The 9,390-nt window shown below is 43.4% G+C and overlaps 1 protein-coding gene across 1 annotated transcript; it reads right to left on the bottom strand.

Annotated features, from left to right (window-relative positions):
- Window positions 1-2,990: 2,990 nt before the first annotated feature.
- Window positions 2,991-8,873, bottom strand: FBXO5 (F-box protein 5). Its single transcript, XM_057385215.1, has 5 exons — window positions 8,824-8,873; window positions 6,221-6,957; window positions 5,816-5,906; window positions 4,701-4,862; window positions 2,991-3,645 (listed from the first exon to the last, which is right to left on the bottom strand). Exons 2-5 carry the CDS (start codon window positions 6,940-6,942, stop codon window positions 3,394-3,396), a joined length of 1,227 nt encoding a protein of 408 aa, XP_057241198.1. The 5' UTR covers window positions 6,943-6,957; window positions 8,824-8,873; the 3' UTR covers window positions 2,991-3,393.
- Window positions 8,874-9,390: the final 517 nt, after the last annotated feature.

The raw sequence follows: 9,390 nt of genomic DNA, 5'->3' as shown, positions 1-9,390 counted from the left end.
ATATACAGAATTTTTTTTGAGAGTGGTCACTGACAAACACATGACTTTTACACTTTTTTAAAAATAAAAAACCATTGAACATGCTAAAATGTTGTTTCGTTGCAGTARAACCCTTGGCTAGTGAAAGCATATCTGGCACATGCTCCAGTTTTGCCACACATTAGAAATCAGGCTCTGAGATGACCAGTTGGGCTAAGGTGCCAGCAATTGCAGAGTTTAAGTAAGAGGCTCGTTCTGGTTGTTTTGTGTCTTATATGTCCCATAGTCCTCAGAGCACAAAGGCTTATGCTGGAGGATATRTTAAACTGATAAGTGAATTCAAACTTGTTCCTGTTTTTACAAGTGATTACATCACTATCTGGCATTTCTCTTCAGCTTCTCTGCTTGCTTGGTGAGAGCTGAAATTGCCTTTAATGATTTGTCAGAATCAAGAACCTTGAGCAGCTTCTTGGGTTTTTCAGGATAGCATCTTAAAAGCAAGAAGAGCTGCAAAATGCAGACACTCAGTATTGATTTCAGAAAGTCCTAGATGCCAACCTCTGTCTGTCTCCCAGCTAGGGYTAGGATGAAGTTAAGGAATAATCTGTCTTCACAGCTGTTCAAGATGGGGGGAACAGCTGCTGACACAGTAACTTACAGAGTAGTGAAAGGTCCCACCCTTCCTCATCATGCAGAGCCATTTCTAGAGATAAGTAACAGGGAGAAATCTGTACTTGGCCCAGCCAGGCAGGAGAATRGCAGCCTGCAGGTATTTATCACCCTTTGTAGATCTGAAAGGCGTATGCAGCTCGGGTAAGAAGCTTATCACATTCCTGCAAAGTCACTGGGCTGCCAACTGCTGAGTCTGAAAGTRTTTTTTGACAACAGCTGGAGTACCTGAGGAGTACTGATCTCCATATGGCAAGGGCTGTGCTCTTGCCCTGGGTATGACTCACACCGCTTGCATATCAAAGGCAGGGCCAAGACAGGCTCAGCAGAGACATTAACAACGATCTGCATCTACGACTTTCACACCTTTGACTCATAAATCACTCTCCTCATGACCGGCTGGGGCACGACTTGCAGTAACATTCTTGCCCAACATTCTCACTCTGAGGAGCTGCTTTCCTCCTCAGCAGTAGATGCTAGCGTTCCTGGGTGGGCACTGATTGTCCACCCCTTTTTTTCCTGCAGCACACCATTCACTACGTATGAGGAGGCAAACTATTCTGTGACTTTCAGTGTGATGCATGATTTTATTCATTCTCAGTGCTCAGTATTACTGGGCAAGCTTTCAGCTGCTGGGCAGGATTACCATAAAGGAAGAAATAGCTGTGTAAGCCCAACACATCCCTATGCTTTAGAAATCTTGYTTAAGAAAATTTTAAGTGTTGGTAACAGATCAAGGTCCTTAAGAAGCTGTCACCCACCTGTTGAAGGCTGCAGTTTTGAATGTCTATTCTGATTAAAATTAAAGCTGGCAGGCAAGGATCGGAGGATCACATAAAACAAAAATGGCTGGGCAAGTAGAAACAGCCACAAGGGCTTGTAGCAGATCCCTTACAGCTTGGTCAAAGCTTCTTTAATCCAAATAATTTGACCTTTCCAGCAAGGTTTCAGGTAGAAGGCAGTTGCCCCTAATTGCTCAGGTGAAAAATGTCCACTTCTTCATATTGTTCATCTGTAGTTGTGACCAYCACAGCCATGTAGTTCAACTCTTCCCTCTTATCGAGAGGTAATAAGGAATTTTTCTCAAAATTCTTCATGAACAGATAAATTTCTACAGCTAACAATGAAAAGGGAAAAAAAAAAGGAAGGAAAAGAGCAGCTGTTCTTTACGCAGTGTAGAAATCATTAAGCCCACTAGAAAGTGCATTGTTCCCTTAAGCAAGGTCAAAAATCTGAAAAGGTAAACTTGTTTTACCTCGTTCYGCTTGAAAACAGACAAGTTTTAATTCAAAAATGTGTCCTACAATGCAGTATTATTTCAAGAGTGAATGCCTGTGCCCTACTTTGCAAAATCATTATAGGAAATAGCAGTTCTGTTCAGATCACATTATCTGTGCTCTTTGGGACACGGGAATTTCAGCAGACACAGATGAAAATTTTGTAGTAGACTTCTACCTATAAGATTTCTTAGCTGTATGCTCAGCTTAGCACTCACTGTGTTTTTATGCGTATCAAGATGGTGGTGTCTAATTACCAGAATAAAATAGGATCACAAATGCACAGAATGGTGTGGGTTGGAAGGGACCTTAAAGATCATCTAGTTCMAACTTCCTTCCTGTGGACAGGGACACCTTTCATTAAACCATGTCGATCAGAGCTCCATAAACATTTCTGGAGCTGGGCATTCACTATTTCTCTAGCAAACCTGTTTGTGTCTCACCACCCTCACAGTAAAAAATTTCTTCCTAATATCTAATTTAAACCTACCTTCTTCTAACGCTGAAGCCATTCCCGTTCGTCCTGTCTCCATGCACACCAGARTTCAAGAAGCAGGACCTAGAGTGTAGTCCTCCCAGTCTTTTACTTACCAAAGGGCAAAAAAAAAAACCCCACCCCAGAGAATTCCACAAAATTACTAGTCTATTTCTGGAAAGCTTGCCTTCCTTTACTACAGGATCAGGAATATTTTACTGACAGTGAGCTAGTTCTGCAACAGTAGCATAAATTCAGCCAATTGAGAAATTTCCATTGAAATGAAAAGGAAGTGTTGGCACCTCCAACACTATTGGCAATTGCTGCTAAGAGCCTTTAGGTAAGCTGCAGGAATATAGCATGACAATGGATTCTGTTTTACACAAACCCAGGGGACTTGCACTTYGTTAAATTAACAATTTTAAGAAGCACATACTAGAAAACATGAGAAAAGAGCATGAGAAGCAATGTTTTAGGATGATAGAAAGGCCAGATTTGCCAGCCAAGCTGTTGAGAATAGTAATTTATTTTCACATTTACAAGACAAATATGAATAATATTTACAAATATATACAATTATTAAAATTAGCTTGCAATTTCAAAAAAAAAAGTCAAAGTATTTTTTAGCAGTATAGCCAACATACAGTACTTTTTTTTTTTAAACTTGGAAAAGGTTGAAGGAAAACCTGTGCTTTCTGAAAGAAGAAATGAGGAGAAAGCAATTTAAGATTCACATAAGAGAAACCATCAGAGAAAATGGTATAATGAATGTCCACATTTTAAAATCAAAGGCAAACCTTTGAAAATTCATAAAATCTGGTGTCCCCCATATTTTKACATTAAAAGGGGCTTCACTCACCTCACTTGACAGCCCTAGAAATGCTTTTAAAACCCTTCTGAATAACATGATGAAATAGAACAGAGGAACAATAGAATGGATGGCTAAAAAAAACTTGTATGGGGTGTTGGCCAATTTGTATCGGGAGGGATGGATCATAACCTCTTTAGATTCTGTTTGCTTTTCTTAGTCCCGGGAAGTGGCCCTGGYGTAGAGGTGTGTTTCACTGGTTTGCTGCTCACACAGTCACTGGAGCTGTGGTAGCTGCACATACACTTCGTGCAAAAGTCAAAGCCACAGCTTTCACGATTGCACATTGCTCTTTGGAGATAGGAGTCGTACTTGGCAGGTGAGCCACAGCGATGGCAGGCTTTAAGGCTTTCRGTATTTTTCAAGTTCCTGGCAGCCTGTTGGAAAAAACACACACAGAAAATCATGAGCAGAGAGTAAAAACACTCTCCAAACTTCTTGATGTTATCTAAGTGCTACAAGACATATAACTTCTCCTAACGTACAGAGATAAATTAAAAATTCATCCTAATTCTTGTTGTATCAGATTCTGATGAAGACTGAACAGGAATAATCAGTCTATAATTGCAGGCATTTTGTACTGGAATAGAGGTAGACAATTTAAAATTCTTAAAATTTAGAAGTTAAAGGACAGGCTAAATCAAAAGTAGTAAGGAAAATAGCTTCTGAATCTTCCAAACCTCATTCAAGGATGATGATATAGTTGTGTATAGACATACACATAGGAATAAAATTTTAAACTGCTACGGAGCAGTTGTACTTTTACATGCCTGAGGTTATGAAGTCCTATGTAGTAGTATTACAGCATCTTGATTATACTTTCCAGTGAAATTTCGTCTTCCTCTCTTACTGCATCAATTTGCAGAATAAGATTTTTGAGCCTGAGCACAAAATCTTTTTGTAGTTAAGAAAATCTTTTGCTTATTAATAAACCATAATTTTCAATAGGCATTTTTAAGTCTTATAAGATACAGGTGCATATCTACATTGCAAATATATGCAACAGCTTAACAAAAATAAGAATGTGAAAGGAAACAGGCTATTGGCAGTTATTGAAAACTCCAAATGTGTGATACACCATAAATATGTAGTTAAAAAAAGTAATTTTAATGCCAGGTAATTAATTGGCAAAAAAAAAAACCCACAGAATGATTAAAAGAAATACGCATTGCTTGTTTATTTTAAAAATTGGAAGTAAGAACTATTCCTAAGAAGAAAAAAAATGATGTTGAACAACCCAGTATATTAATATTCTCCACTTAAATTCTGACATTGTCACACAACAGGCAAACTAAGCAAAATCTGGCAGCCATATAATAAAAATTGCAAGTACTTGAAAGTGGAGACACTACTTTCAAAAATATGCTTTACAAGGTGGTTGTTTGCCAGAAAACATGTGACAAATTAAAGATTATTGGAAATCACCAGTTACCTCAGAAAACTCGGTGAGCCTGCTGTGATTCTTAGATGCTTTGGATCTGGTGCTTTTTTTGTTCAAGTTTTTTGGTGGGGCTGCTTTCTGRATGGAAGCTAAGGATACTCTGCAGRCAGCRTACTCTCTTGTTGCAGCATGTTCTGGTGCTTTAATGATATTCTGATAAAAAGAAAAACAAAGACTTAAATTTGAGAACTTACCTGATACTGTTTTTTTTGTTTAATAGAAGTCAAGTAATTTTCAATCCTTCCTCCTGGTTTCCAATAATAAAGCATCACACCAAAGAGCATTACTCATTTTATAACTTTCACAGTCACTTCAGTTATGAATACATAGAACAGGACCCTAGTTCCTGGTTCAAAACAATCATCTTCTAYTATATAATCCTATTTTCATGTCAACATTTAATCATTTAGGCAGAGCATGTAACCTATTAGTCACAATTTTTAAAGGAAAAATTAGTATTTCCAATTCTTTACAGTGAACAGGAGTGCTTGAAGACTTCTTTGTGAAAAATAAACTCCACCCATTAATTTTCCAAGTTTCCAGTTAACGTTAAACAAAAAAGCATAAAATAGCATTGAAGAAATCAAACTTTATGGGATGAATATTCAGTGGTATACAAATGTTTCACCCGACAGTCTAGCACTGTAAAATACTACATAAAACTCAAACTCAATGTGGGATACTGTAGCAGATCCCAAGACTGTTGGCTTTGTTGTCTGTCTCACTATCTCTCAAGAAATGAGAGGTTTATCGTAGTCTCTGTCCCTTCTGGATCAATGGGGATGCTGAAGCAAGCAAGTCTGTGCTGGGAATCTTTAGGGGTTGTCCAGTGGCCTGTGCTGACAATGACTCTGCTTCCTGCCTTTCCCTGTAACACAGAGAAGCTCTTAAGAACATCTGCATCTATCCTTGGCTCGCCTTCTCAGTCAACCTTTCTTGGGATCACTGATGTCACTAGTAACACTTGAGATAGGGCYGGCTAACAGAACAAACTCAAGACATTCCAGTGACAGTTTTCAATCTAAGTAACTCTTCTGTGATCTCTTAAGGTTAGGAGGAGACCTGAAATAGGAGAAAAACAGTGATGGGTTAGTGCAGAAACTTACAGAATGGTTTTTCACAGCTCTGCTATACATTTGGAAAATCCATTTATCTTCTTGTAGAATCTTCTGCCATGTTGTGCTGACTTTGGCAAAACTGCAATGACAGTACAAACATATCAGTTGCCTCCTAGAAATGGGATTTACTGAATAGCAAGAATAACTGTAACCTTCTTCTTTCATGTAAAGATAGAATAGTTCAAATGAAAGTTGTAGTCTTTCATTTGCCTTCTAGGGAGAAGATAAATTCTCCATATGTATCATGGCTTACATTGTCAATTCATGTTTTAATACTTTAACACATAATACTAAACATTGAGTAAATGTCACAAACCCCATATCTAAAACATTAAGGCTTTTGATTATGTTTTTTCCTTTCCCAATCAAATACAATGACATCAATATACTTACTTCACTAAATCCATSTCGCTGAGATGCCTTAAAATGTTTGCTAATACATGCTTCAGGTTCTTTTGGAAGAGTTCAGCAAGAATGTCTATTCTATCCAGTCCCATTTTCTTTCCAATTAAGTTACAAAGTTCAACCTTTCCCCTAGAAACAATTCTGTCTACAGCAGCCCAAGACTTGAGATTTCTTTTACCACTTTTTTTCAAAGTTGAGCAAATCACTTCTTCATAATGGATTACTGGCAATAGTGTCTTCTTTGAAAACTGTTCTTGGTTTTGGTTCTTCATGAGACAATGTTTTGGTGTGCCACAGAGATTCCCAGCCAAAGGTAAACTATCYTCATGTTCTATAGCATCAGCATACTGAGTACCTAATATAGAGGAATAACCACTGTCCTCATTAAGTTTACTGCTTTCCATTCCCTCCATTTCACAGATAACTTCATCAAGTGTCTGGGTTATTTGGTTGTTTTCTTTGTTATGTATGGGTCTTTCTCCATCTTCAAGACCCAGATTTCTGGTGGCTGCATGGTAGGAGTCACTAAGGAGTGTTTTCTGATGTTCTTCTGCACAGTTTTTACAAAAGCCTTCCTCATAATTCAAGGGGCAGGGTTTTTCCAGTCTTGTTTTCTCCACAGCACATTTCAGTGGTGTAAACCCAGCACGAAGAGATGTACAATCAAAATCACGCTTCATTTTGCAAAAGCGATTAAGGTTTGATTTCATTTTGTTGTTTGTATCCTGCAAGAAGAAACAAGGGCAGTATTAAAACATAGCATAAACTAGATCACAATTTCTTTTTCTTATGAAGACTCTACCATGTTTCCCTTMTGCACAATGAATTTATGCTTTTATGTAACTGACCCTCTAGCGTCTAAAATACAACTAGTGGAACTAAGGATTTGAACAGCCACTGATTAAATAAGATATTCTCAAAAACTGGAGTTTTATGCTGCATATAACTAGGGCAAGAAAATTGACTGGGTGATTCACTTGGTCACCATTCCAACAGCATAGATGAGACACACTACTGCTTCCACTTCCTACCCTAAAGGTAGCAACATAGGACATTTGAGGTCCTTGTAAGGGACACCAGTGGCAGAAGGTCCACGAGTGACCACAGGCCTGTGCAGACCAGAGAAGCCTGAAGTTTGCATCCCAGAACCAGAGGAAATGCTGCTGCTTTAGCCAGATATCTGGAATTTTTGAAAAGGGAGGAGGCTGAGTGGCACAGGAAAAACTCAGTGCTTACATGTGAATTACAAAGAAAAGTGGCCATCCTTAAACAATGGTTGGAGTGAAATGAAGGTACTTACAAGCATGATTTTTAAAGGGTGGGAGGTCGATATATATCATAAGGAAATTGAGCTTCTCTTGCCCTGTTTCATTCCCCTCCCCCGTGAAATGTGGTGCTATCGATATTAACAATTGTGGGGGGATGGGCGAGAGCTGAAGGGGAGAAGAAGGCCATGCCTCCCCTGTTAAATCTAAAGGGAAAATAATTTTTAGCATGCTTTGCAATCCGTAGGAAATAGAAGATCTCCCATTTGAGTAAGAATTTTAAAGGATTTAAGCACTTCCAGCAGTTTTGAAAAGAAGCATTAAAAATTGTGTTGCATGAACGATTTAGAGAAACAAGTTCCTTCTTTGTAGGTACTTTTGGTGGGAAAAAGGAACAAATAAATTTATGGCTTTGTATCGTGTGAGTTGGGGGAAGAGGCGCAACCCCTTTCAAAGCCTCCTCTTCTCCCGCCTCCCCTTCCTTGCGAGCGGGCAGAGAAGCTTTTGGGCTGAAATCTACATGAATTGGACAATTTCTCCCCACCACGTTTCGGTGCCCCAGGGCCTGCCCCGATCCCCGGAGGAGCGGGCTCAGCCGCGGGCYCCCGCGGCGATGTCAGGCTGCTCCCGCCCAGCGCTCAAGATGGCCCGGGTCGATGCAGGTAGACCGGGTCCCGGCTCCGCCGTGCCCCACAGCCCCGGGAATTTTTCCCCGCGCCTTCGGGGGTCTCCCCTTTCCCCCTCGCTGGAGGATTCCCCCCAAAATGTTGGTATTGGAGCGGGCAGGAGGGCGCGGGGGGGATGCCCCTCGGACGGCGTGGCCCGGCGGGCGGGAGAAGCGGGGCGCGGCGCCTCCCCGCCCACCACTGCCCGCCGGCGGGAGCCGAGCAGCGGTCCCCATCGCGGCCCGGACACGGTCCCGCCAGTGTGGCGAGCATCTAGCTGGGATCAGCCAGGCAGCCCTTGGCGGGATCGGAGCGCTCCCCGGCCGTTCATGCATCGCCGTCCCATCCCATCCCATCCCATCCCATCCCGTCCCGCCGGCGGGATAGCTGCGGGGCTAGGCTGAGGAGGGCGATGGGATGGGGCGGCCACCAGGATCCCCGTCCCCACTTCCCCTGGTCCCGCCGCAGCGCCGTTGTCACCCCCACAGTCCCGCCACCACGTCCGCCGGCAGCTCCCGCCACCCCAGCTAAGGCGCGTTAACCACGCAGCCTTGACCGCAGAGCCCCTGCGCCCCCGAGCAGCCCCAGCGCGGAGCCCTGACCGCGGAGCCCGCAGCCCCAGCGCGGGTCCCGGCGGAGCCGCTGCCCGCGCCGCGCTCACCTGCAGAGACGCGCCAGCGCCGCCGCGGGCAGTGAATGCGCGGCCGCTCTCGCCCGGCGCTTTTTAAAAACTTTAAATTTGGTATCCAAAACCGCGGCGGCCAATGGCGAGGAGGCACGGCGCGGGACGCGGCCAATGGGCGGCGGGCAGTGGCGAGATGGCCAATCCGCGGCGCGGCGGGCGGAGCCGGCCCGGCCCCACGATTTCCCTCCTCGGCCGCAGGGAGGGACGCGTGTGGCGCGGTCCCGGCTCCCGCGCGGCGGCCGCTCCCGCCCGCCCCTTCCTCCCGCCCTCTGGCCCCGCACCGCTCGCCCCTTCCTCCCGCCCTCCGGCCCCGCACCGCTCGCCGTCCCGAAAGAGACACCGATGCCGCGTCCAGACACTGACACGCGCCTGAGCGCAGCCTAGCTCCTGGATACATCTGCGTCTGCTTTTTAAAGTGGATGCGCATGCCACCTTCCCATCGCTCTGGCACGCTCCGAAAGTGCAAAACATSTCTACCGGGGAAGTACTCTCTCCCACACTGGAGATATTCAAAACCGCCCAGAAACAATYCTGTGCCATGTG

The sequence above is a fragment of the Malurus melanocephalus genome, unplaced genomic scaffold (assembly GCF_030028575.1).
Source record: "Malurus melanocephalus ecotype Western Australia unplaced genomic scaffold, MMel_1.1 scaffold_799, whole genome shotgun sequence".
Lineage (NCBI taxonomy): Eukaryota > Metazoa > Chordata > Aves > Passeriformes > Maluridae > Malurus > Malurus melanocephalus.
This window is presented reverse-complemented; position numbering and strand designations above follow the sequence as displayed.